This window comes from Apodemus sylvaticus, chromosome 11, assembly GCF_947179515.1.
Source record: "Apodemus sylvaticus chromosome 11, mApoSyl1.1, whole genome shotgun sequence".
In the NCBI taxonomy this organism is placed as follows: Eukaryota; Metazoa; Chordata; class Mammalia; order Rodentia; family Muridae; genus Apodemus; species Apodemus sylvaticus.
In genome coordinates, this window is record NC_067482.1 from 83932758 (window position 1) to 83960505 (window position 27748).

General features: G+C 45.1%; 1 protein-coding gene across 1 annotated transcript in view; it reads right to left on the reverse strand.

Annotated features, from left to right (window-relative positions):
• Positions 1-27748, reverse strand: part of Pkd1l1 (polycystin 1 like 1, transient receptor potential channel interacting) — a 136510-nt gene that overhangs the window by 91275 nt on the left and 17487 nt on the right. The window contains exons 7-13 of the mRNA XM_052199716.1: positions 17658-17825; positions 14585-14704; positions 13935-14103; positions 13266-13505; positions 11546-11678; positions 7283-7489; positions 3891-4072 (exon numbers count right to left, since the gene is read on the reverse strand). Coding sequence (XP_052055676.1) covers positions 3891-4072; positions 7283-7489; positions 11546-11678; positions 13266-13505; positions 13935-14103; positions 14585-14704; positions 17658-17825 — 1219 coding nt within the window. The remainder of the gene's footprint in view (positions 1-3890; positions 4073-7282; positions 7490-11545; positions 11679-13265; positions 13506-13934; positions 14104-14584; positions 14705-17657; positions 17826-27748) is intronic.

Consider the following 27748-nt stretch of genomic DNA (forward strand, 5'->3'; position numbering starts at 1 on the left):
CCCTGGAGGACATGGGCACAGGGGAAAAGTTCCTGAATAGAACACCAATAGCTTATGCTCTAAGATCAAGAATTGACAAATGGGACTTCATAAAACTACAAAGTTTCTGTAAAGCAAAGGACACCGTCAAAAGGACAAAACGTCAACCAACAGACTGGGAAAGAATCTTCACCAACCCTAAATCTGACAGAGGGCTAATATCTAATATATACAAAGAACTCAAGAAAGTAGAACCCAGAGATCCAAATAACCCCATTAAAAAGAGGGGTACGGAGCTAAACAAAGAATTTTCACATGAAGAACTTCGGAGAGCTGAGAAACACGTTAAGAAATGTTCAACATCATTAATCATTAGGGAAATGCAAATCAAAACAACCCTGAGATTTCACCTTACACCAGTCAGAATGGCTAAGGTCAAAAAATCAGGAGACAGCAGGTGTTGGCGAGGATGTGGAGAAAGAGGAACACTCCTCCACTGCTGGTGGGATTGCAAGATGGTGCAACCACTTTGGAAATCAGTCTGGCAGTTCCTCAGAAAACTGGGCATGACACTTTCTGAGGACCCTGTTATACCACTACTGGGCATATATCCAGAGGATTCTTGAGCATGCAATAAGGACACATGCTCCACTATGTTCATAGCAGCCCTATTTGTAGTAGCCAGAAGCTGGAAAGAACCTAGATGTCCTTCAACGGAGGAATGGATACAAAAAATGTGGTATATTTATACAATGGAGTACTATTCAGCCATTAGAAACAATGAATTCATGAAATTCTTAGACAAATGGATGGAGCTGGAGAACATCATACTAAGTGATATAACCCAGTCTCAAATGATCAATCATGGTATGTACTCACTGATAAGTGGATATTAGCCTAGAAACTTGGAATACCCAGGACATAATCCACAAATTAAATGATGTCCAAAAAGAATGGAGGAGTGGGCCCTGGTTCTGGAAAGACTCAGTGCAAGAGTATAGGGGAATTCCAGAACAGGGAAGTGGGAAGGGGTAGATGGAAGAATAGGGGGACGGAAGAGGGCTTATGGGACTTGCGGGGAGTGGGGACCCAGAAAAGGGGAAATCATTTGCAATGTAAATAAAAATAAATAAATAAATAAATAAAAGAGAAACAACAACAGAAAAAAAAAAAAAAAAAGAAATGCACTCGCAAGCTGCGCTAGCCTCCCTCATCAGGGTAACCTGCTGCCATAAGTGTCACTTAAACCTGAACCTTAAATCCCCTGTCTAGCCTGCAGGAGCTGCATTCTAGTAACTTCTGTTCATGAGGCTGCATGAGGCAGCACTGCAGCCGCCTGGTAAGCTCTGCTGGGTGCAGCATCCCTAGGGCGCAGGAGAGCTCAGTGCACAGTGCACAGTGCGGTAGTTCACCCAGAAGATGCCTCACTGCCCAGACACAGAACTCTGACTTTTAGGTGCTGTAATGGGTCCTGGTAGTTGCCAGTGTGAAGATGACACAGAAACAGACTTAGTCTGTCAGGCTGTGTGTGTGTGTGGTGTATGTGTGTGCACATGTGTGTGTGCGCGCGCACGTGTGTGTGTGTGTGTGTGTGTGATGTATGTGTGTGTATGTGTGATGTATGTGTGTGTGTGTGTGGTGTGTGTGTGTGTGATGTATGTGTGTGTGTGTGTGGTGTGTGTGTGTGTGTGTGTGTGATGTATGTGTGTGTGTGTGTGGTGTATGTGTGTGTGTGGTGTATGTGTGTGGTGTATGTGTGTGTGTGTGTGTGTGGTGTATGTGTGTGATGTATGTGTGTGTGTGTGTGTGTGTGTGGTATATGTGTGTGTGGTGTATGTGTGTGTGTGTGTGGTGTATGTGTGTGTGTGTGCATGTGGGGGTGTGTGTGGGGTGTGTGTGTGGTGTATGTGTGTGTGTGGGTGTGTGTGGTATATGTGTGTGGTGTATGTGTGTGTGCACATGTGTGTGTGTGTGCTTGTGTGTGTGAAGGACTGATAGCTGAGAGCTGTCTACAGCATGCACATAGATGGAATCAGGGAAAGTGTACCTCTTACCTCCACTGCACTAACGAAGCATCAAATCCCACATTTGGGCGTGGTAGACAGGAACAGTCACAAGGACAAAAAAGCCTCTTTACTGGTTCATGAACGGACCACTTGGCGGGCACAGGGATAGATCCAGAGAGAGCCACACTGTTCTGAAGTCGGACTCAGCACCACAGGACCGTGAACTGCAGCCCACGAGTGAGGGAGGAGTGTAGTGAACAATACACGACTAAGGACAGTGGAGCCCTCTGAGCGGAGCGCTGTGCTGTGTGGCTTCCCTGGTCAGAGCAGGGAAGTAAGGGCCCTGGCTTTGTCCAGAAAGACTCCGTCCTGTCTTGGACGACTGGCTGTGGTTGAGGGTGGACACGAGCGGAGGCCCTGGTGGCTCCACCCACGCCATGCAGGGGAAGTGTCTAGGGGAGACCTAATGAGATTTCCTGAGAACCATGAAGTGTGAGAGAAAGAGATGTCAAAGACGCTGAGGAAAGTTCTGGTCTGAGGAACTGGAAGAATTGTTTCCTCGGGGTCCCAGCACTAAGAGGGGGGAGAGGACATGAGCCACCAGCCCTAACCAGGATCTCTCTCCAACTGAGAAACGCGCAATTGAGAAAAACCCAAAAAGGAAAATTGCATTTTGTCCAACGGACTCTCACTGTGTATGCAACCATACTTGATGGCGGCCGTCGGTAGGCCACACAACATAAGCTGCATGCTATTATGGGGAGATTTTGTTTTTTGGTCTTATATTGCTTTGTTTGGATATTTTAAAAAAAAAAAAACCTAACTGGGCTTTTGCTTGTAGGATTACTAATTTTGTCTTTTTATGGATTTTATTTGTGTGTGTGTGTGTGTATTGTTGTGTGTGTGTGTTTCTTGTCCCTGCCTTTCTTCCTTTCTCCCTTCCCTTCCTTCCCTTCCCCTCCACTCCTCTTTTTTTCTTTCCTTCCTTCCTTTCTTTCTTCCTTCCTTCCTTCCTTTCTTTCTTTCTTTCTTTCTTTCTTTCTTTCTTTCTTTCTTTCTTTCTTTCTTTCTTTCTTTCTTTCTTTCTTTCTTTCCTTTCTTTTCTTTCTTCCTTCCTTTCTTTCTTTCTTTATTCTGGTTTAATTGCCTGTTTGTTTTCTAGAGAGAGAGAGAGAGAGAGAGAGAGAGAGAGAGAGTCTGAGAAGGCATGGAGTTGCATTGCGTGAGCAGGGAGGTGGAGAAGAATTGGGGAGGCATGAGGGAGGGGAAACCGTGATCAGAATATATTGTATAAAAACTGATTATTAGTTAACAAAATACTTGTTTCGTTGACAGAGGTGGGGAAGGCCAGTGGGAAGAGGTAGAATTCGTGGCTGGGTGATTTGAGGCACAGCAAAGGGGTACAAAGGTGGTGGTGACTGACAGCACAGAGCAGATTGGTGTCCGTCAGGGGTCTGGGGCCACGGGGAGGGCTGCATGGGTGGAGGATGCGTGCTGGGAGGTAGAGGACCACAGTAGAAGGCTGGAAAAGGCCTGCCAGGCCGGGCTGTCTGGGCCAGAGCCCGAGACCGCAGAGCTGAGCCTCGCTGACAGGAGGCTCTCGGCCTCTCCCACACGTTGGCATCTGACTAAGGAGTCCTAATGAAAGGGTAGCATTTACAGCACACATTCCAAAATCACAGTTTAAGCAGCACCTTAAAAAAAAAAAAAACTACTCACACTTTTCTCTCCTTTCCTATATTGGCTTACACTTGGATAATGAATAAAGCAGTTCAGCTAAAGAAAGTGGGTACACATAGCCGGTCGGCCTATTTTGGCAGAGTTCCCAGACTAACTCTCCTAGTATTCCTGAGCCAGGGTTTGAAGAAGTAGGGGCCAGAGAGTCTCCCAGTTCCACATTCTCACCTGAGAGCAGCCCCTGGGTTGTCAGGGTCATAGGACTGGGACCCTCTGAGGATGATGGAGGTTGAGGTGGCCTTGGAGATGAGAATGTGTGTGCCTTCAGAGATGACGCTGACAGGTGCTCTAGCTCGAACTTCTACACCAACACAATAGTTGCTATATACCACGGTTCCCTTGATCTGAACCTGAGGGACCAGAGACAAGGGGGTATATCACATGAGAACAAGCACATGCTTCCTGGATCTATCCATGTGGCACCGGCCCTCAGGTCTACAATGGTTACTTATAGCATTCATCTGAGGATGTGATTGGAGAAAAGGCATGGATCTATTAACATGTAAGTCCACCTAAATGTCCAGTTATCTAAGTGTGTGTTGGTCAGTATGTTGTTAAGTTGACACAAGCTAGAGTCATTGGAAAAGAGAAAATCTAAACTGAGAAAATGCCCCTATCAGACTTTCCTGTAGACAGAACCTATGGTGCATTTTCTTGGTTGGTGATCGGACTAGCCCACTGTGGGCAGTACCATCCCTAGGCAGGGGGTCCTGAGTCATATAAGAACACAAACTAGATGAAGCAGGACTAGTAAACAACACTTCTCCATAGTCCCTGCTTTGGTTGCTGCCCCAGGTTTCTGTGATGGGTTCCTGTCCTAGTGTTCTTCAGTGGATTGTGACTCAGGATATGTAAGTCAAATAAACCCTTTCCTTCCCACATTGATGTTAATGATGGTGTTTATCACAGCAATAGAAAGCAAAGTAACACCAGGTATTTAAATACCCATGTTCCACTGTAAACAGTGCATTTCTCCATGGTTTTGACAATTGCTGGCTCTTTTTACCCTGTTACATCGACCAGGAAAGAGAGGGGTTGACAGTGGTCCCCCCCCCCTCTGTACAGTTAAGGAGACGGTGGTGTGGGGGAGCAAAGGACATGGGGTAAAACAAGAAATGTGAGAAATGTGGGCAGGGCATAGACTGGGGTCCTAGATAGGTAGAAAGGAGAAGGCAAGGTGAGATTTACTGTCTCTGCTTCCCGAGTCAGGATGCAGTGTGACCAGCCACTTCACACTCCCCTCACGCGCCTCCCCACCGAGACGAACTGTAAGAGCCCAGTCAGCCCTCCTTGAGTCGCCTTGATCATGGACTCTTTCATGATGGACTTCTTAGGTAGGCACCCTACCCAGTGCCTGCTGCACACTGCGGCTGAAAGCAAGTTCTGAGCAGGTGTCAAGTGTGTGGAGGACGGCACCTCAGTGTGGAGCTGCCAAGGAAGGAGCAGCTCTGAGGTCTAACTCTCAAGTGTGACATGCCAATGAGAGTGGTCAGAAGAAAAAACACTTCTCCAGAGGTCTCCAAGGCCTAGACACGGACAGGGCCCCCGCTAGAAGAGTCAGATACAGCTAATGAGCAAATGCGCCAACAGAGTGATAAAGGATGGGTGCCCCAGCTGTGACCGCTCACCCTTCTAGCAGGTTTATCTGAGACTGGGCTTAACCCTTCAGGATTTCACCCCATCCCTCTGGCTATAAACGGAAGGCCCAGCGTCTCCTGAAGTGTACAGAAGGGGGGAGCTCTTGGACTCACAGTCAGCTACTTCCCTTCTGGCCTGCGGGTAATGAAGACTAACATGGTGATGTCTTCTGATCCCTCAGCCATCTGCAAAGCCAAGTTAGCGTGAGCGTGAGGCTTGTCTGGGAGCATGAGCAGACACTGTCTAGGAATGCTCGCCACCTTCTCACGCTTCCGCCAGGGCACCAAGAGATGAGGGCTGATAAAAGCCCGTTCCCATGGTAACCAGGGAGCGTCCCCTGGACCAGGGCTTCTCAACCTTCCTAACACGGCAACCCTTTAGGACCACATGCTTTGGTGACTCCCAACCATAAAATTACTTCTATTTATTTATTTATTTATTTATTTATTTATTTATTTATTTATTTAAGACAGGGTTTCTCTGTGTAGCCTTGGCTGTCCTGGAACTTAGTCTGTAGACCAGGCTGACCTTGAACTCAGAAATCCGCCTGCCTCTGCCTCCCAAGTGCTGGGATTAAAGGTGTGCGCCACTACTGGCCAGCTTGTAAAATTACTTTTGTTGCTACCTCATAACTGTCATTCTGCTACTGAATCATAATGCATGTGTGAGTGTGTTTTCTGATGGTCTTAGGCGACCTCTGTAAAGAGTAGTGTGACACCCTCCACTCCAAAAAGGAGTTGCAATCACAGGTCAAGAACCCTGCTCTAGACTATGACAGGATCAGATGACCTAACACTGCTACCCTAGGACTCTGCTCCCATGCAAATACAATCTGCTACCTCTCAGTCAATCTTTCCAAAGAGAACTATCTTAGAAGCAGGATCTTCCTACTCCCTACGACCAACGCAGTGCCCCTCAGAGCATACCCCATGGCCTTCTGTCACCCACGAACAAGTGTCTGGTTCCTACTGAGATCAGCAGAGGGACAGTGACCAGCCTCTGTTCACATTCCCCAACAGGGCCCCGCGGCCTTGTTTCTTTGAGGGACAGGTTGGGTATTTGGGAACCTTCTAGTGGGCTTCCTGAGGCCTAGCTAGGACTAATCCTCAGTGGAGTCAGGTACCCCACATAGTGAAAACACCCATTCTCCCTGCAGAGATTTGGGTCCCAAAGACTGTTTCCTCCTCCTGGTCCCCTGACTTCACTACAGTTTGACTCAGGGCCATCCTCCACAAGGCTAACCTGCAGCCACAGTTCCCACGCCCATGAGCAAACTGTTCAGGACCCTCCTTCATGAAGCGACTAGACACAGTGACTTCCCTCTTCTAGCCCACGTGATCTATAACATTTTTCCAGCCCCAAGCACAGTACTGGCTGAGGGTCACGGTGTGTACTTCTCTCTTGGCCTCTGGTAGACATCTTCCATGTTCTTCCCTAAATGGCAGCATCAATAATATTCTTCTATTCCTCTATCAGCATGGGGTTGATTCAATGTGGGTACAAAGGCAAAGTGTCTTTAAAAAGGCAGAAATACGTTTTTTGTTGATTACTTGGCCAAAATTAGAACACATATTCTCTGGGAAATGGAAAGATTGTGTATGTGTGTATGTGTGTGATTTGCATGCGTGCACATGTGTACACATGTGTACCAGCCTAGACAATGATCCCCGTCTCTACTTCTCTCCATAAGCACTAGGGTTACAGGTGCACACTGTACACAATGCTGTACTTATACAATGACTGTTCTTCCCCAGTGAGCCACTTTTCCAAGTAAAATGAAAGATTTCTTTTAAAATCCTACCCTCACCTTAAACAACAACGAGCGATAACAACAACCACACCCACCACCACTCCCATTCTTTGGCCAGGAGAGGTTTTCTCTGGCTTGCGGGAGGGTTGGTTGGCTCGTCAGGGCCACCGACCTTGGCGATGGCAGTGTAGTTCCCACACTCCAGTGTGTAGCTCGGGAGCATGATGATCTGTCTGTGGGTGTCGACAGCAGCAGGGAGGGTGACAGCGGTTGCCTCAGCACCCACAAAGCTCCAGGTGTAGGTAAGCCCTTGGGAAATGTTACAGAGGATGGCGGCTTCAAAGGTCACTCCTAGCCTCAGGGGCTGAGACCTCCATATCTGGGAATTGACAAGATGGGAGGGGGTCATATTAGTGAACGCCTGCCAACCCTGATGGCACAGTAAGAGGTTAGAAAGTGTCCATTTGTTTGTCCGAATTGTTTCCATAACTGCAGGTTGAGGCTTGAAGCTGGACTTCAGATAGCACTAGTACATTTATTTATTCTACCGACAAAAGTAAACAGTAAATATATATGCATATTATAATTTTCCCTGCTATGAGTATGTAAATGTAAATACTTTCCCTTTCAAGCATGAAGCCAATGGAAAATGTCAAAGGAAAAGGTTACTAGAATTGATTACATTAGAATCTCTTTTGATTGTTATTTGTCGCATATTTATTATGGAACTCCCAAGCACTCTGTGCCCTTTTCCCCATCCTCTGGGACAGTAGCTATAGTCCTCCTCTCAGCATCCAATGGCCTGACTTTGGTATTTGTCTCTGAATACCGAAAAGTATTTAGGGCATGCCAACCCTTAGGCAGGAAGCTGTTCTGGGGCTGATACTTGGGTCAAGGGCTCCCTCTGGAGGCTGTTCTGTGTAATTACAATGAGAGAACTGGAGAATGGGATTTTAAGTTTTTAGCACCCTTAGTGTTAGTTTACCTAATCTTCCCCACCTCCTCCCCCATCCTGTTTTGTTCCCCTCATAACATGGAACTCCAGGGAAGGCTCATCTCCAGGAGTACTTGGCCAACACAAAACACACTCCATATGTGTGTGTGTCTTTTGTTTTAATTTTTTGCCTTATTAGTTTTCTCTTTCTCTCTTTCTTTCTCTCTTTCTTTCTCTCTTTCTTTCTCTCTCTCTCCTCTCTCTCCTCCTCTCTCTCCTCCTCTCTCTCCTCCTCTCTCCTCCTCTCTCACTTGCTCTCTTTCTCTCTTTCTCTTTCTTTCTCTTTCTTTCTCTCTCTTTCTCTCTTTTTCTTTCTCTTTCTCTTTCTTTTTTCTTTCTCTCTCTCCTTCCCTCCCTGCCTCCCCCTTTCCTTCTCTGCCTCCCCCTCCCTTTCTCCCCCTCTGCTGCTTCCCCTCCCCCTCTCCCTTCCCCTTCCCCTCTCCTCCTCCTTCCCCCCTCCCCCTCCTCCATCTCCCCCCTCTTCCCCTCCCCCTCTCTCCCTCCCTCTCCCTCTTCTGCTCCCTCCCTCCTCTCTCCCTTTCCCTCCTCTCTCCCTCCTCTCTCCCTCCTCTCTCTCTCCCTTCTTCTCTCTCCCTTCCTCCCTTCTTTCTTTTTCTTCCTTTCTTTCTTTCTTTCTTTCTTTCTTTCTTTCTTTCTTTCTTTCTTTTTCTTTTTGGTTTATCTGTTCTAAGCTTTGCTGTTTTCCTTATTTTTGTTTTGGGAGAAAGAGAACGCACAGTTGGGTGGATAGGGAGGTGCGGAGAATCTGGAAGGAGGGAGGGAGGGGAAAGAATATGGTCAAAATACATCAGAAAATTTAACTAAACGTATCTAAAGATAAAAGAACATGCTAGTTGTTCCTCCCACCTACTGACTGGGACATTTAATCTTAAATTTTAGCTGAAATATAGTTTATTATAAAGAAAATACAGATGATATAAGACTAGAAGAGTTAGAAAAACAGAAGGAGAAAGAATTTATTGTCTTATAACTGGGAAACTTTCCTTTGATATTCTGTAGATTGTTCTACTCTGAACATGATGTCATTATAGGACTGTGACAAAGCCACTGGACTAACACGGTTTATGGAAAGTTGTAATATTCTCAAATTTCATATGATTTAAACTATATGGTTTCCATTGGGTTGGGAGTTGGCACTGAACAGGTGCACAGTAGAACTTGACAGGCAAAGTGAAGTTTCCAGGAAAGGTGTTCTGTCACTTAGCTCTGTGACACGGATTCAGAGAAAGATGTATTCACAGAGCATGGCATGCTAAAGGTACATGCTATTTGTAGAAATAGAAAATTAGGAACAATCAAAATTTGAAACTGAGAACTTGGGAAATGGTGTATAATTTGCGCATATGATCCAATATTTGCCACTGTTAAAAATCATGTAGTCAAAAAGATTGTCATGCTATCACAATTATTCAAGTGTTATGATAGACACATATTAAAAATGCACACACCAACTCCACTTATTAAAAAAAACAATAACAGGGAGCTGCTGAAAGGGCTAGGTGGTGTTTTCTCCTCTTGTGGCGGGGAGGGGTAGGGAAGGGAGGATGGGTGGGGTGGGGCTGGAGACTAAATCTTCCCAGGACCCATGTTGGGCGGCTCACAGCCTCCTGGAGCTCCAGTTCTAAGGTATCTGGCGCCCTCTGCTGGCCTGTGCAAGCATCTGCACTCATGTGCGCATATCTGCACACCCATGTAATTTTAAAATAATAATAATAAATCCATTTTTAAGGCAATAAAAAAATCTCCTGTTGTCTGGATTTCACACAATTCCATTTTTTATACTCTTAGAAAATACAGAAAATATAAAAAACAAATAGATTTGCCCGGCGGTGGTGGCACATGCCTTTAATCCCAGCACTTGGGGGCAGAGGCAGGCGGATTTCTGAGTTCAAGGCCAGCCTGGTCTACAGAGTGAGTTCCAGGACAGCAAGGGCTACACAGAGAAAGCCTGTCTCGAGAAAAAAAAAATGGAGTCATCAATATTGTTTTCCTTATCTTATAGAAAAGCTCACATGAAAATGTTTTACAGATTAAAAATGAAGCTATTCTATTTATACAGTGTTTGCTTCTATGTATCCATTGAAAGTAAGTATAAATTAAAACAAACAAACAATAGATCCAGGTGTGGGAGTAGGAGCCTGTAATTCCAGCATGCGAGAGGCCAAGACAGGAAAACTGAGAGTTCTGGGATAGCCTGGGTAGCACAGTGAATTTAAGAACAGCCTGGGCTACATTGTGATACTCAATCTCTAAAATAAAATAAAATAAAATAAAATAAAATAGGAGGGATCCATGGCTCCAGTCGCATATGTAGCAGAGGATGGCCTTGTTGGGCATCAATGGGAGGAGAGGCCCTTGGTCCTGTAAAGTCTCGATGCCCCAGTGCAGGGGAAGGCCAGGGTGGGGAGGTGGGAGTGGGTAGATGAGCACCCTCATAGAAGCACAGGGAAGAAATATGGGATAGGGGAGTTCCGGGGGGAAATCGGGAAAGGGAATAACATTTGAGATATAAATAAATAAATATCCAATACAAAATAATTAATAAAATAAAAATAAATGAAATAAGATAACATTAAGAAAATATTCCTTAAAACAAAACGAAATCAAACAAAGGGACAGCATCAGCTTCCCGTCGGGGCAAGACTTCCAGTCGGCGCCTTGCAAGCTGTAGCCTTTCCCTGAGTCCCTGGAGTTTTGGTCCGTCCCTCACAGAGAGAGCAGAGCCGAGCCTGACACAGTGGAATGCTGGCCGCGAGAGCTGCAGAGCTAGTGCCTCAGGGACATGGACCCTTGGAAGGCCTGCCCAGGGCAATCCCATGCCCTCTCTGAAATCCACTGCACTCTGGGATTGCTGGGACCTGAGACACCCAGGGCTGGCAGCTGATCCATTAGAGATAGCATTTTGGCAAATGCTCAGCTTGGAGTTTCCCTTCCCATGTGTCAGGCTGAACACCTTTGACCTGAAAGTAAAACTGCCTGAAATCAAAGTCTTCAAAGGCCTGGAAGAAATGAAAGGCAGCCTTATTTTTCCTACTTTGTCGTTAGCACTCGGCATATAATTGGTCATTTCTTTTAATTGTGGTGTCAAATTTTTCTTTTTACTGAAAATACTATCATTCTGTGCATAACCAAAAAAAAAAAAAAAAAAAAAAAAAAAGCTACTCAAAGCAAGCTGGGTTGAACATCAAGAGTCACACTGGTGAATAAAAGGCGTATTCACCCACCAGAAGCCAGGCTCCCCTCCCAGGGCAGGCTTTACCCGCACAGGGACCAGCTCCAGAGCCCTCACAGGGACTCCTTTGTGCTGAGTGCAGTAGAACAAACTTAACAAAGCCTCCTTCATCCCCCAGCGAGCTCAGCAGCTTGGAAGCGGTCTAGAGCAAGGCAGGCAGGATGATGATTCCTTAAGCCCAGCCCTACCTGAACCTTCGCAGGCCCCATGGTCTTCACTGGGGGTGGTTGGCAAGGCTCCTGCACGAGGAAAAGCTGCTTTCTTAGGGTGGCGGAGCTGATGTTATTGAAGGCAAGGACTTCAACTGTAAACTCTCCCTCCCTGGAAGGGTAGAAAGCAGAGAAGTGGAGAGAACACGGTTCTTGGACGTCTGTGCTCAATCCCTCTATACAACCTCAGGACCCCTCACCCAAGTATACTGTTCCTGAAGTTGCTTTTGATTGTGGTATTTCATAATAGCAACAGACAAGTGACTAATACTCTTCTGCACACTTGGATATTCCTCTGCACCAGCTCCATGCTGGTCTGAGCCTTGGCCTTGGCCATCCTTATCTCTGGCAGCTATGAAGACTGGACAGTCATTGGAAGGACTTGATCCACTTAAGACCTAGGATTCTCCCTCGCCAGACTCAGCTAAGAACAACTGGCCTGCTTCTCTGAAGTTTCCATACTCCCAACCTTGAGTATCATTTGCACGTGTGGTTTTGCATTGAAGAAAACCTTTGGGAGACAATGACTTTGGACAAAGACAATCAGATATAACTTATCTTTCTAATCCAGCTGGGTTCTGGATAATGATGCCATGGTCAATGAAGTATTGCATATGACATGACAAGGGTTCCTGGGATTAAAATAAGGCAGAATGTTTTGTATTTCTTAGTGATATCATAGCTGTGGTGGTTTGAATATACTTGGCCCAGGAAGTGGCACTATTTGGAGGTGGTATGGCCTTGTTGGAGGAAGCATGTCGCTCTGTGGGTGGGCTTTGAGCGACCTTCCTCTCAGCTGCCTAGAAGGCTGTCTGCTCTAGGCTTCCTTTGTATGAAGATGTAGAACTCTCGGCTCCTCCAGCATCTTGCCTGCCATGTTCCTGACTTGATGATAATGGACTGGGCCTCTAAAACCTCTAGAGCCAGGCTTCCACAATTCAAATCACCCTCAGCAGCAGAGTCTTCCATATTCCCACTAGGATGGCCCATTAAGCCCCACTTGTCTTTACCTATTTAATATTTAAATCCTCTCTTGACTGCATCAGGTACCATGTAAGTAACTGGCCCATGGCATCTAAGGGAGGTATGCGCACTAACGGAACCAACAAATAATATTGTGTCAGAGAACCTCTGGTTAAATGACACACAACTATTTTCATAATACCTTCTCCAGGTAAAGAGTGGGTTGAATTAAAGGTACCTTCAGACACAGAGACTCATTATAGTGTGACTTCAGAGCCTTACAGTTTGATCCGCCCACCTGTCTCCCTCCTTCCCCTCTCCAGAGCATGCCACCTGCCACTGCCAGTCTCCGCCACTGACATCCTTCTTTTGGGTCTGTGTTGGTTCCCCCTCCCCACTTTTTCTCTAAGCATCTCCTGCTGGAGGTTTCCTTTCAGGTCATATGCAAATATGCAAGTATGATTCTGAAGTCTATAAAGCCATGAATGTGGGGTTGTGCACTCTGCACCCCATACTCTCTTTGCTGACAGAATCCCTTGACTGAAGGCCTCTATTTGCCTCCTTTCCCTGGACCTCCAGGCTCTCCCAGAGCCCTAGCCTGGCCTGCCTTCTTTCCAGTCAACATTTGTCATCTGCATCACCTGCAAGATTGACTATGGGGTTTTAAGTATCCATCCTTCAGAAGGCAGCCACGTGTACACTTGCAACCAGCTGTCCCCTGTCCCTTATTGCTCACCTGCTGTAGATGTGACTGGAGGAGCTGCTGCCCAACTCAATGGTGCCATCTCCAAAGTTCCAAAGGTAGGCCACATCGGTGCCAAAGTTGAGCCTACACTCAAAGGACACGTTGGCATTGACCAGGGCTGAGGCAGTGGACACGAGCCGGTTGGCCACGATTCTCTTCTGCACCCTGATGAGGTGGGGCTCAGAGACCACACTGCCCATCCTGCTGGTGGCCTTGACCTTCACATGGTACCTGAGGATGGGGTGCATGGCAAGATGAGACTACAAGGCGGGGAGGATCTCCACATCACTTCAACAGACAGAGCTAGGAGCTTGACTAGTGGGCATTATCCAAGTAGGCAGTATCAAACCTGAAGTGGAGGGAATTCATCTTAGATTCCCTATCTCATTATTTAGTTCACATCTCTAAATGAAGTGAGCCCTCCTTTATAGGAAGCATATTCTGGTTTAAACTGAGGGCTGAGGTGAAATCACCCTGTTAGTGCAAACTGGGGCAGGGAGGTGAGCCCCTCTTCTTTTACATCTTATGGCTAAGCTCAATTAACAAAAGTGTTTTGGGGCTGGGCATAATGTAAACACCCTTAAAATTATTGTGATAGTGCCAGGGTATTCTTTATCCATAGTATTGGGTGCATCAACACTGAAGACAATATTGACAGACCACTGAGGGATGCTCAGCCTTCTTCTAATGCTTCTGGACGTTGTCATCACTGGTGGTTTTTTTCCAAAATACCATGCAAACTCCAAGGGCAGAGTTTCCTGAGTAACAGCCACAAATGTGATGTTTGTGTCTGCAGCAAACACAGTTCCATTGGTGTAGACAGACACAGCTGTGACAAAGAGATGGAGGTGGAGGTTATCAGTACAAAGCCACTCAGAGGACCCACTCCCACCGCTGCCACATAGGCTAGGCGTGACAGTGCGAATGAATGAGCCTGTGGATGTGCGTGTAGACCAAAGCTGGGGGTGGGGGTGGGGCAAGGGAAGCCTGCAGGGCCCAGACAGAAGGGACAGCCCAAGTCCAAGGGTCATCAGTAATGGCTCACAAGGCAACATGGCCAGCTCTTTGGAAACTGTGCTTGGAAGGCATGAGATGAAGGTGGGGGTGACATGGGGACAACAGATGACTTTCTGAGAGTCCCCATCTCTCACACTCTAGTGGGAGCCTCAGAGCCTATGGTTACCAAGAAAGTCCCAGAACAAACTGCAGGGCACAAGAGTGCTGGGTCTCAGGCTGAGCTGAGAGCAGAGGCCTCAGCAATTGACCACTGAGGGAGAAGAACTACATCTAGAATTCAAACCGAGACGCACATTGCATCTTATACCCAACGGTCACACCATGCCAAGCCTGGCTGCTGTCCACTTGGGTCTGAGAAACAAAGGACACATTGTATGAAGGAACGGATGAAAACCAATGCATCACAACTGTGCCTGAAACAAGAGAAGACACGAGAGAAATTTTAATCCATTTGTCTTAAATGAGTGTGCATGTGCACCAAACACACACACACACATACACACACACACACACACACACCCCGATATTCCTCATTACCAACTTTCGTCTCTTTGAATTCTGAAATCTAGAGCATACACTCAAACAGTGTAGCTGGCAAACATGAATTACAGCCCAGGACTTCTCTCTTAAAATTTTTCTTTAGATGATTTTGTTCTCTTCTGAGAATTCTCTACATAGTAATAAATTCATTACTTCCTTTGTAATATGCTAGTTCCTTTGCTAGCTGGCTTTATGTTAAACATATTTTTTCTATGTATATATTTTAAACAATTTTCACATCATATAGATTCTTAGTAAGGTCCAACAATAAGCCTCGTTCATCTAAATCCTCTAAAATATAATGCATTATTTTACATAAATGTATGTGCATATAAACATATATGTGCTGTCTTAGTCAGGGTTTCTATTCCTGCACAAACATCATGACCAAGAAGCAAGTTGGGGAGGAAAGGGTTTATTGAGTTTACACTTCCATGTTGCAGTTCATCACTAAAGGAAGTCAGGACTGGAACTCAAACAGGTCAGGAAGCAGGAGCTGATGCAGAGGCCATGGAGGGATGTTTCTTACTGGCTTGCTTCCCCTGGCTTGCTCAGCCTGCTCTCTTATAGAACCCAAGAGCACCAACCCAAAGGTGGAACCACCCACAAGGGGCCCTCCCCACTTGATCACTAATTGAGAAAATGCCCCACAACTGGATCTCATGGAGGCACTTCCCCAACTGAAACTCCTTTCTCTGTGATAACTCCAGCCTGTGTCAAGTTGACACACAAAACTAGCCAGTACATGTGCACATAAACATATATTATATGCATGTATAATTATATATATATGAAGGCAAATACCAAAAATTGACTGTCTATTTAATTAGAATTATGATGCCTAAGAAGGCTTGAATCAACTCATTTTGGATATTAAAAAGGAGGTGGGCTTTTCTAAATTGGAGATCTCTCTCAGATTCCTCTCCCAGAGTTCAGGAAACCACATGGAAAATGGAAAGGAAGAACTGTAGGAGCCAGAGGGTTAAGAACACCAGGAGAACACGACCCACATCCATCCACTAAGTCCATAGGACTTACAAAGGACTCACAAAGACGAAAGTGGCAATCATGGCATGGCCTGTGCTAGGTAATCTCTGCATATATGTTGTGATTGTTGGCGTGGTGTTTGTGTGGCATTGCTGTCAATGGGAGGTGGGTATCTCTGACTCTTTCATTGTCTGCTCTTGGGATACTTTCCCTCCCGCTGGGTTGCCTTAACCAGCCTTGATAGGAGGGTTTGTGCCTAGTCGTATCGTATCTTACGCTGTGTTCAGTGTTCGGTGGATATCCCTGGGAGGCCTGCTCCTTTTTAAAGGGAAATGGAGGAGGAGTGGATGGGGGGCTGGGAGGAGTGGAGGTAATGGAAACTGTGGTTTCAGAAGAAAAAGTAGATGTGGGCTTTCAAATTATTACTGCTGTGTTTTTCTCTATGAATTTTCTCTTCCTTAAGAGAAATAAATAAAATAGACGCTATACAGACTAACATAAAATATGCTCCACAAATAGAATTAGAGTGAGCTACTCTCATTAACAATAACTAAAACAATAGCTAAAAACTAATAACTGCCGGGTGATGGTGGCGCACGCCTGTAATCCCAGCACTCTGGGAGGTAGAGGCAGGCGGATTTCTGAGTTCGAGGCCAGCCTGGTCTACAGAGTGAGTTCCAGGACAGCCGGGGCTATACAGAGAAACCCTGTCTCAGAAAAACAAAAACAAAACAAAACAAAAACAAAAGCAAACAATAACTAAAACTTAACCTTGACCACGATCTGGTGTTACAACATGTGAAGAAGGGAAATGGATTGTACAACGATGTCCAATCATTGGTCTTTGGTACAGGATGAAGACTTAGACCATGCAGTTATAAATCTTAGCACAAACCCACAGACCCATATGACCTACGCTTGCCCACTTTACTCAAAGTTTTCACAAGACAAGTCAATGTGAATGCTCAGCTGGCTAGTTTACCATGCACTGCTTAGCAAGCTGAACAATCCTCTTCTGTGCCATGTAACTCTTAGCTGGGGAGTTTCCTCCCTGGAAAACTGCAAGGAAACACGGTTCATGGGTGGTACACGCAGAGCAGATTCTCAAGAATGAGTTTTTGGGATGCATTTCCCACCAGGTTTCCTTTTTCTTGCTTCTAGAGAAAGCAAGCCTGAATTTATCAAATACTGAAGCTGAACCCTTTGGGGTTGTCCTGATCTGCCCTGGCTCTGTTATAATGTATCTCAGCTGTTTCCTTCAGAACCCTTAATCACAGCCTCTCTTCTGACTCCCTCTAGATTATGAGGTTTTGATGCCCTCCCCCAAGCTGGCAGGAGGGGAGTGGATTGCTGCAGTTGGTTGTGTGGTATGACGCGGAGAGCTCCTGACACTGCGAGGCCCCAGCATTATATACCTTGGCTATGGCTGTGCCATTTACCAGAATGGCTCCAAACCCACTCCTCACAGCTCATCGTATGCATCAACTCCTGCTTCAAGCAGTGCCTGTCCCATGGCGACCCACAGCACCCTCTCTAGAGGACCTCCCAGCCCCGGGGCCATGGTCCTCTTCAGTACTTGTAGGTACTTCCTCCCATTTTAGACACATACCCAGATATCTTTACTGCATCACAAATTGTCTAAGGTCAGATCTGTGTAGGATTCCATCTCATTTCCGCAGACCCGCAATATTCCATCCATAGTAACTGTTTTCCTCGTGAGATAGAAATGAGTGATGGCAGTGTAGTGAATAGGGCGGCTAAAATCTGGGCAACTAAAGAGGAGTCTGGCTCTGTGTGCAGCAGAGAACTGAATGTTCGGCTTCCGTGCACAGGTCTTACCTTTCTGCTCTGGGAGGGAGTCAGCAAAGGAAAGCGCTTCGCTGTCATGGATAGAGCTGGAATTCATGAATGCAGACACATTCCCATGGCCAATGTCCACATAATAGGGTCCCAGCTCCTTAGCTCCATGAAAGTCATGGACAACAGCCTTGAGCTCATAGACTCCTTCTGGGAAAAAAAAAGTCAAAATGGATATATGATTTTTTTTAACAGACATAGGAGTTAACACCTTAAGGGCAGTCGTAAGGGGATGAGTAGTCTGTGAACAGATACTATAAGTGAGATTTTTAAAACTTCCTTGCAATGACAGGGGCATTTCATGGGCTTGCAACACACAGAGACCCACATTCTGCATGCCTTGGTGTAGCTTAATGTTCTGCTGCCTAGAAATTCTTAACACTCAGTGTTCATGTTTTCCACTAGACCTTGAAAATGATATTACCTTTGTGTGCAATTATTAACTATATATGTATATATATATATATATATATATATATATACATACATACACACATATACATATATGTGCAATATATATTAGTAATACCATTGGTTGTTTTTTCAAGCCAAGGTATATATTTTTATATTTTGTAATTCATTTTTATATTTGTAATTCATGTGTGTATTTGATATATACCCTGGCTTGAATAAACATCCAATGGTATCTCTGAAAGGATTATGATAGACTAGAAAATGGCCCCTAACTCTGACTGTTTCTTGAAGTTTTTATAATGTCACTATGACTTTAAAATTTTTCATGAAGTGGTAAAACCTATTCTTCCTCTTTGGGACTGGTGCCAGTCTCATGGTCAATTGCATAGTCCCTCCAACTTCTTCCTTGTCTTTAGGCTGGACACTGGGAGCAGCTGGGCCTAGCTTGCAGAAAAAGACCCAAAACTCAGTTGTCCTGTGGAGGGAAACAAGTATCCTGGCTGATTGACAGCTGCTTAAAGACCATAATGAAACCTTTGAGGCCAGCCCAGACTCAAAGACCTCCTAAAAATTGCATTCTATTTTGTCTTTCGTTCTTTGGGAACTTCGCACCCTCTGTTAACACCTCTACAGGTTACTGATACAGCTCTGCTGGGCTAGAGAGGTCTCTAGCAAGTTGCTGACCTCAACCCACTATTCTTAAATAATAATCTAGTCCTGGCGTATGTTGTCTCTTTAAAATGTTAAGTGACCCCTGGTGTGTCACAGAATAATACCCTTAGCTAGTCCCAGTCAGCCATTCCCAGGTCTGTCTGTCACTCCCAGACCTCATTCATCATCCACACAGGATGAAGGTCCCCTTCCCAGACTCTCTCAGCTTACAAGTGCCCATTATGTGGCTTCTTGTCTCCATCTGGCTAATGCACACCTGCCACGACCCTTTTCAAATGTCTCAGGCAGGAGTGTCTTCCATCTGGTGATTGCCCACAGCTCCTGTGCCAGGTCATTTCCAAGCTCACCCTATTCTGTCTTCTTTGCCCCTGAAGGTCACCACAATTCACTCTGCACATGCACAATAACTGCTTGTGAAATGACCAAAGACATTTCATAGGATGGAATGCTGGAGTCAAACAAATAAAGCAATGTACTCAGGGCTCAGAGTATCTGTTCCTTAGGAATCAATACAGCCTTTATCGTCCCAGAGAGCAGTAGGTGGCAGCCTAATACATACGAAGAGGGAGAGCCTTTGCAGAGAAAAAAAATTCCATCGGTAAGAAAACTCATCATGAATTTTGCAGGCAAATAGATGGAACTAGACAATACCATCCCGAGTAACCCAAAAAGTCGTGAATGGTATGTACTCACTTATAAGTGGATAATAGCCAAAAAGTGCAGAATAGCTAGGACACAACTTACACACTGTAAGAAATATAAGCCAAAGAGAAGGTTTCAACCCCACTTAGAAGGGTGAAGTACATATGGGACCTGGGTTGGAGAGGGGAAGGGGAGGGGGAAAAGGGAAACAGGATCAGATATGGGGTGGGGAGGGGACAGGAGACCAAGAGAATAAATGGAAATAAGCAACCTTGGGGAGTGGGAGGTGGGGGACCCTCTAGAGAGTACCAGAGACCTGGGAGGTGAGATACTTTCAGGACTCATTGGGGGTGACTTTTAGCCAAAATGCCCAAGACTGGGGAAAGGGAACTCAGAGTCCACAGCAGTATATAGACAAAGCCTCCAGTGGAGGAAGAAGATTACTAACCTGCAGTCAAAATTCCTGACCCAGAATTGTAACTGTCTAAATGAACTGCAGGAAAAAAGTAGAAGAGACTGAAAGAAAGGAGGTCCAATGACTGGCCGAACTTGGAATCCATCTCATGGGGAGCACCAAGGCCTGGCACTATTACTGATGCTATGGTGTGCTTACAGACAGGAGCCCTACCAGCAGCTGACTGAGACAGAAGCAGATACTTACACCCAACCTCTGAGCTGAAGTTGGGGCCCCTGTGTTGAATTAGCGGAAAGACTGAGGAAGCTGAAGGGAAGAGTGACCCCATAGGAAGACCAGCAGTCTCAACCCACCAGACCCCAGGGAGCTCCCACAGACTGAGCCACCAACCAGGAGCATACAGGGCCAGGTCTGAGGTGCCTAGCACAAATATGGCAGAGGACTGCCCAGTCAGGCCTCAGTGGGAGAAGATGTGCTTAATTCTAGAGACTTGAGGCCCCAGGGAAGGGGGAGGCCAGCTTTTGGGGAGAGTGCCCTCCCAGAGGCAAGGGAGAAAAGGAACTGGATGAGAAACTGTAGAAGGGATGATTGAAGGGGCGGGAGACAACAACTGGAATGTAAATAAATAAAATAATTTAAATAAAAAAGAAAAGAAAACTCAGAGACTTATGGTAAGATGTAGGATTTGGGAACAGTGTGCTTAGCAGAACCCAAAAGAAACTATCCTACACTGAACAGAAGCTTAATTACCTGTGTTAGAATAGGCATACCCAGGGCTAGAGAAATCAGCTCAACAGGCAAGAGCACATGCACTGTTCCTGCAAAGAGCTGAGGATTCCCAGCTCCTGCATTGAACAGTCACAACCTCCTGTAACTCTAACTTTAGGGGATCCAATGCTCTATTCTACCTATATAGGAATATGTGCGCGCGTGCACACACACACACACACACACACACAATTTACAAATAAGCCTTTTTTTTGTTTTTTGTTTGTTTGTTTTTGTTTTTTGTTTTGTTTTTTTGGATTTGTTTTTTTTTTGAGACAGGGTTTCTCTGTATAGCCCTGGCTGTCCTGGAACTCACTCTGTAGACCAGGCTGGCCTCAAACTCAGAAATCCGCCTGCCTGGGATTACAGGCGTGCGCCGCCACCACCACCACCACCCGGCTAAAATAAGCCTTTTTTTTTTTTTTTTTTTTTTTTAAAGATACAGTTTTGCAACTTACAGGGGCTATACCTTAAGTGCTGAATCATCATTAATAGCTTTATCACATTTACAAAACAAACAAATATTGCTTCTCAGGATAGGACCCAAAGAAGATCTGCACATGGATTAATAAATAGAATATGAAGTTGACAACAGGCCAGCTTTCACAGCCATGGGGACCAGGAGTGAATAAAGAGTAATGCTATGCCAGAGAGATAAACAAGGTATGCACTTCCTTCTAAGTGGATATTCGCAGTAAAGTACAGGATAACCATGCTACAGGCCCGAAGATACTAAACAGCAAGGAGGGCCCAGTGGGGGTCACTTGATAAGAGGACATAGAATAGACATCTGGGAAGGAAGGAAGGAGGGAAGAGGGTAGGGAGGGGATGGAGAGGGGAGCAGGAGAGTGTGGGGAGAGAGAACTGGACTCAGTAGGGAGCATCGCTGGGTCCAGCTAGAAACCTAGGACAATGGAAACTCCCAAGATTCTATGAGGATGAGCCCGGCTAAGACTTCTAGCAATGGAGATATAGAACAGAAAATGGCCATCTACTGTAACCAGGCAAGGCTTCCAATGGAGGGAGTGGGACACCAACCTAGCCACAAAACCTTAGACCCTCAAGTTTTCCTTCCTACAAGATGTACAGGAGTAAAAATGACAGAGCAGAAATTGAGGAAATGCCCAACCAATGGCTGGTCTAGCTTGAGACCAGTGTCATGAGAGAGAGCCTGTCCCCTGACACTATTAATGATATTCTGCTCTGTTTGCAGACAGGTGCCTGGCATAACTTATTGGAGAGGCTTCACCCAGCAACTGATGGAAACAGATGCAGGACCCACAACCAAACATTAGGCAGAGCTTGGGGAATCCTGTGGAAGGTGAGTAGGCCTCCCCTTTTCTGAGGAGGAAGGGAGGATATGGGGAGGGGAGTATATATTGGCTTGTGTTCTCATGCTAATTGTGTTACCCCCAAAAAAATCTGCTTGCAGTGTCCCACCTGTAGGCTAAAGGAAGGCCGCACCCAGTTGGCTCTGATTGGGAAATACAATTGCATATTAAAAATTAAGCTGGCGTGTGTGTGTGTGTGTGTGTGTGTGTGTGTGTGTGTGTGTGTGTGATTCAAGAATTCAGAGAGCTCTGGAGGATGGCTAGAAAGTCAATCTCCCTAGGGAGCTCTAAGCAGATTAACAATTCAGGGGAGATGAGAGGGAGGGACTAGGAGAAGAGGGAGAGGAAGATGTGATTGGGATGTAAACTGAAGTTAAACAATACAACCGTGAAGAAATAAATAGCCATGCTAGGAACAAATCAGCACACCACTCACACTTTATTTTAAAAAGCAAATCTCATCACTCCAGCATCAGGAAGCTGGTTTATCATCGAGTTAAAAGACCTGTGCCTGCCCTTTTGACTCCAGATCTTAGCAGAATTCCTCTGCAAATCACCTTTAAATTTAACCTTTAGGGAATGGTAGAATACCAACTTCGTGCTGGTGCTTTTAAGTCAACTTGACACAAGCTAAATCCATTTGAAAGAAACCTGAATTAAGAAAATGCCTCTATAAGATCAAGCTGTGGATCAGTCTGTAGAGCATTTCTTCATTAGTGGTTGATAAGGGAGGGTCCAGCCCACTGTGGGGAGGTGATGACATCCCTAGGATGGCGGTCCTGGGTTTGAGCAAACCATAATAAACAGCCAGTAAGCATCACCCCTCCATGGCCTCTGCTTCAGCTCTGGTCTCCAGGTTCCTGCCCTGTTTGAGTTCCTGCACTGACTTTATTTGATGATAAACAGAGATATGGAACTGTAAGGCGAATAAGCCCTTTCCTCTTCAACTTGATTTTTGGTCATGGTGTTCCATAGCAGCAGCAGAAGCCCTAAGACAAAAGTAGTTTATGTTTAAGGCAGTGATGAAACCAATTCACACATATTAATTAAGGTAGGTGTTTAGCAGCAATGGAGCTGATTTGAGAGTGTGATGCAATTAGCCTTCTAGGCATTCTGCAAAAGCAAGACGAGTGGGGAGGAACTAAAATGAAACATTTTGGGAGAGTGATGGGAGATAGCCCATCTCATATACCGCATGCACATAATACAAAAGAGATACAAGAGCTGCCCAAAGCAGCAAGTATCAAGCAGGAATGGGCAGGAACCATGCTAGAGACAGGAAAGGGAGGATATGTAAAGAGGAACATAACAGCTTGGCGACTGTCGCAAGTGGCATTCCCTACAGCCAGCCAGTACTGAGAAAATGAACTCAATCAGGAGAAATGCTGCAAAGAGAGAGAAATGGAAAGTGAGGTCAGGGCGGAGGAGACGCCATTCAGAATATACAAGCTGCTACACTCACACATGAAGAGAAAGCTGCAGGATGCTCAGTGAATGAAGATCCTTCTCCAGAAAAAATCCACACAGTTCAAGGGAGATGAAAGGGTTAAACAACCGAGGTCTCATCTGTGTTACAAATGATCCCAGAGCAGCAGTGAGAACATTTTAAAGCTCCTGCTGCAGACTAGGCACCACACAGTGTGAAGGAAGAGACAGAGAGGAGAAGGGAGGGGCAATCCACAGAAAGTAGAAATATCAGAAACACAAGATTAAAAAGAAAAACAAGAAAGATTGAACAGAGCTCTGTAACTGACTCTCACAAATCAAAGTTAAAATGTTAGAACAGAAAATTACTCAAAGGCATGATACATTGATCTAGAATGGGCAGATTTTGAGACACAAGCATTCTGGTGAAGCCTGTGTGTGTTTTCAGGGGATACAATTATTTTGAAAGAGAGACAAAGATATTAAGCCATTTCTTAGGGGAAAGGAACATTATATGCTAAGAAAGAATAGAGCCCCATATGAGAAGCATATTAAGATAGACTCTGGTGATTTTTGATGATTGTGGTGGTGGTGGTGGTGGTGGTGGTGGTAGTGATGGTGAAACTTTCCATACATGAAGAACCATCACTATGATAAGGAATCAAGTGGAGAACTGAATACAGTCCCCTAAAAAACATGTCCAAGAATTCGTAGGCCAGCACACTGTCACATAAATACTCTAGCACCAACCTCAAGCTTTTCCTGTGAGTTTTCCCCACAAGTCAGCTGGAGGCTGAACTTTAGCGAGCCAAATGAGAAGAGCAGGAGGACTAAGAATGAGAGTAGGAGCTGTGTCACTCTAGAACCAGAGTAAACCACGTGTGGTCAACAAGTGGTGGACAGCGCATCAACACCAGGTCTGGAACATGTAGAATTTGCTTGGCGAGCTGACGTTAGAAAGGGAGGACATGACGGGTGGGAGTCTTGAAGCAGCACAGTGAAGCATCAGTGTCCACTTGACTGGATTTAGAAGTCCCGTGGTAACCCACAGTTCCGGAAATGTTCAACATGAAGAAGACTTGACCTGAATTTGCATCATTCTATAGGCTGGTATCTGGACTGAATTAAAAAAAACATACAAAAAACCCGAAACAAACAAATAAAAAAAAACAAAGACAAAGACAAAGACAAAGACAAAGTGAACTGAGCGCCAGTAGCCATCTCTCTGTTCCCCGAATGTGTGGAGGAAATGTGACCTCACTCCTGTCACCTCAGGCCATTGCTGAGCACACCTTGTCACCAAGATTGGCTGTTTCTTGTTAAGCTAAGCCCATACTTAATGTTCCTTGTCACTAACAAAAAAGACTAATAAAGATAATTTAAGCGGTTGGCATCTGCGACAAATGAGGGGTGGGAAGGAGAAAAGGGGAGGTATTCATATCCTTACCCTTACTCAGTGGTAGAAAGAGATCAACTGGCCCTGACCATCTTACTTAGGACAGGGTACCAGCCCTTTGGGACACAACATCCAGTTACTGAGCCTTCTAGTATTATCTTGTTCACGATCTGTCTATATGCCTTCCTTCCTTCCTCCCTCCTTCCTCTTCCCTTCTCTTCCTCCTCCTCCTCTCCCTCCTCCTCCTGTCTCACACTCTCATTTACTCTTCGTAGTCTTTCTGTTAGTGGGGTTGGGTGGTAATGAGTCTCAGGGAGGAAGGTAGCTCCGGAACTCAGCTCCTAGAAGATTCTGGAGCCAGTTAAGCCCAGTTTGTCAAGATGGGCACAAGGTATAACTCACTGTAACAACAAAAGTAAGAAACAAAGATCAAAATATAAATTAATTAAGTTTATATATATATAAATAATATATATTAAACATAATCCACACTGGTTCCTTAACTAAAGGAATGCAAATCAGTCCTATCTGATTAGAAGAAAAGGAGTGGGAACAAAATTAAATAAAAATATCAAGGAAAACGGAAGAACCAGAGGGGCCTACTTTGTTGATGTCTATGCAACTAATCTTGAAGACTTGTATTAAGAGCATATTTTTCTAAGTACATTAAAGAGCTTAAAAGAATTGACTACATGAGAAATGGCAAATGTCACTGGAAAAAGGTGTCAACAAGGTAGTCTGAGGAAGCAAGAGTAAAGCACCCGTGGAGTGGGTCTGTTCCGGAGGGAAACAGAGCTCTCCATCTACCCTGACCCGGAAATCTAAGGCCAAGGCACAAAAACCAGTGACTAGAGTCCAGCCCCATTCATGAGCACCAGTGTAATGAGTAGGACTTGGAAAACTGAACTCAACCACACATTTAAAAATAAAAAGGCAAAATCATATGGTTTCCCTCTTCCAGGAATTTGAGAATGTCAATAACAAGAAAGACCTGTGAGTTCTTAAGGAGAAACCAGTCATAAAACCACCTCAACAGATAGACGCTGTAAGGAGCTGGCCAAACCAACGACTCTTGGTTTTTCACGTTTTAGTCCTTATTAAAAAAATGCAAACATTTGCACCACGGTAAACTGAATCTATCAAGATTCTAGCATGACATTTTCAGGGAAAAACATAGTAGAAGTTCTGAAGGCAGACACCCAGCCTGATCTGCTAAAGTCACCCACAATCCTCTGGAAATGTGGGCCACTGCGATGAGACAGGAGATGGGGACTGTGAGGAGCTCACTGGAGATGGGAGGTGATACATCAGCATTTGCAAACACCATGTTTACACAGCTAAGAAAACAGGGGGAATGCATGCAGAAGAAGTCTGTGTCAGCACTCACACCGGAGGCCGCAGAACAAAGAACAGCTTCCTCTTTCTGCATGCCCTGACAACCATTCTGAAGATAAACCTCTTCTCTGTGACTGCGCAAAAAATGAAGTGCCACGTAATGTGTCATATGAAAACAAAGAACACTTTTTTACAATGTGTGTGTGTGTGTGTGTGTGTGCATGTGTGTGCAATTTACAGGAGTCAGCTTTCTTATATGGAGAAATTTCTAAATGTTTCCAAAGGTATGTTGGGGGAGGAGGTTAGAAAAGGAAAGGGTAATTCTATAAAAAGGGAGACTTGGAGCATAAAGTTTCTATAAATTAATATTATGTTAAAGACTATTTAGATAGAATTGCCAATAAAATATCTTCATATTAGTCAGTATGGGTCTAAAGTTCATGTGGAAATATCACCAAGAAAATATGACCAAAGTAATTCCTGAAAAGTTGAGGCAGCAGGAGTGCTGGCCACAGTGTAGACCTGAGGAAATATAACAACTGTGGCTCATACCAACACAGCTGTGGCAGGTAAAGAGGGAGGGAGGGAGGGAGGAAGGGAGGGAGAGAGAGAGAGAGAGAGAGAGAGAGAGAGAGAGACAGAGACAGAGACAGAGACAGAGACACACAGAGAGATTGATTCCAGATCTTTTTGAAAAAAAAAAAAAAAGCAGGCATTCTGAACTCAGGAGAGTAACCATGCATCAGGCTTTACACCAGAATAGCTATTCAAATATGTTACCTACTTAAATGTGCAAAATACAGTCATTAAAATGCTAGGCGACATGAAAGAATCACTTTATAAATTTGGAATAAGGAACACTGTTAACACTAGGACATAATTCTCAGAAACTGGGGCTCGGGCTACAGCTCAGTGGTAGACCACCTGCCCAGCATGCATGAAGCTAGGTTCAGTCTCAAACACCTCCACAAATAGAGAACGAAATAAATAGACAACGTTTTCACAGGAAAACATCGAAAGCAAAACAGAAACATAGTAAGAAACGAATACTTGCAACCTAGCACCCTCATAATAAAAAGACTAATTTTCTCAGTAATGAAAAGTGTTCACAAAACCCCCCATGTTATGTAGAACCACGAAAGTGTTGTTGGCTAAATGTGGGTTTTCAAAGTTTCTTTAATTTTGGATACAGAGAATAAGACACGAAGCTTCAGAAAGAGACGGTTTCCATCTGGCAGACTGACAGCTGTGCTGGCCACAGAGGTTGACCAGACAGCTCTAATTAAGAGCAAGTTGGCAATAAGTAGCAAATTGCTACTGGACATAGCATTTGGGGCCAAACGCCCTTTGCTATGAACTGACATGTAAACACAATTACTCACTGCAAGGTTACTTGTAATATCAGAAACCATCTCAATATCTACCAATACACTCCAGTGAAGCAGATCTGGCCTGCAACGTCAACGGACTGCAGTCACCCAGAAGGGCAGGGGAGTCTTTCCATCTGGACTGTGTAAGATGGAGATTGTGCTCAGCGCACGTCCATCTCCAGAAGAGGCTAACCCTGATGCTGGCTTATCTGCACACAGATGTGTGGAAAGACAGCTCCGATCGCCTGTGAGTTAGTGAGAACAGGACTTCCGCTGCTCCTCTCACTGACTGTGTCGGCTTCCAC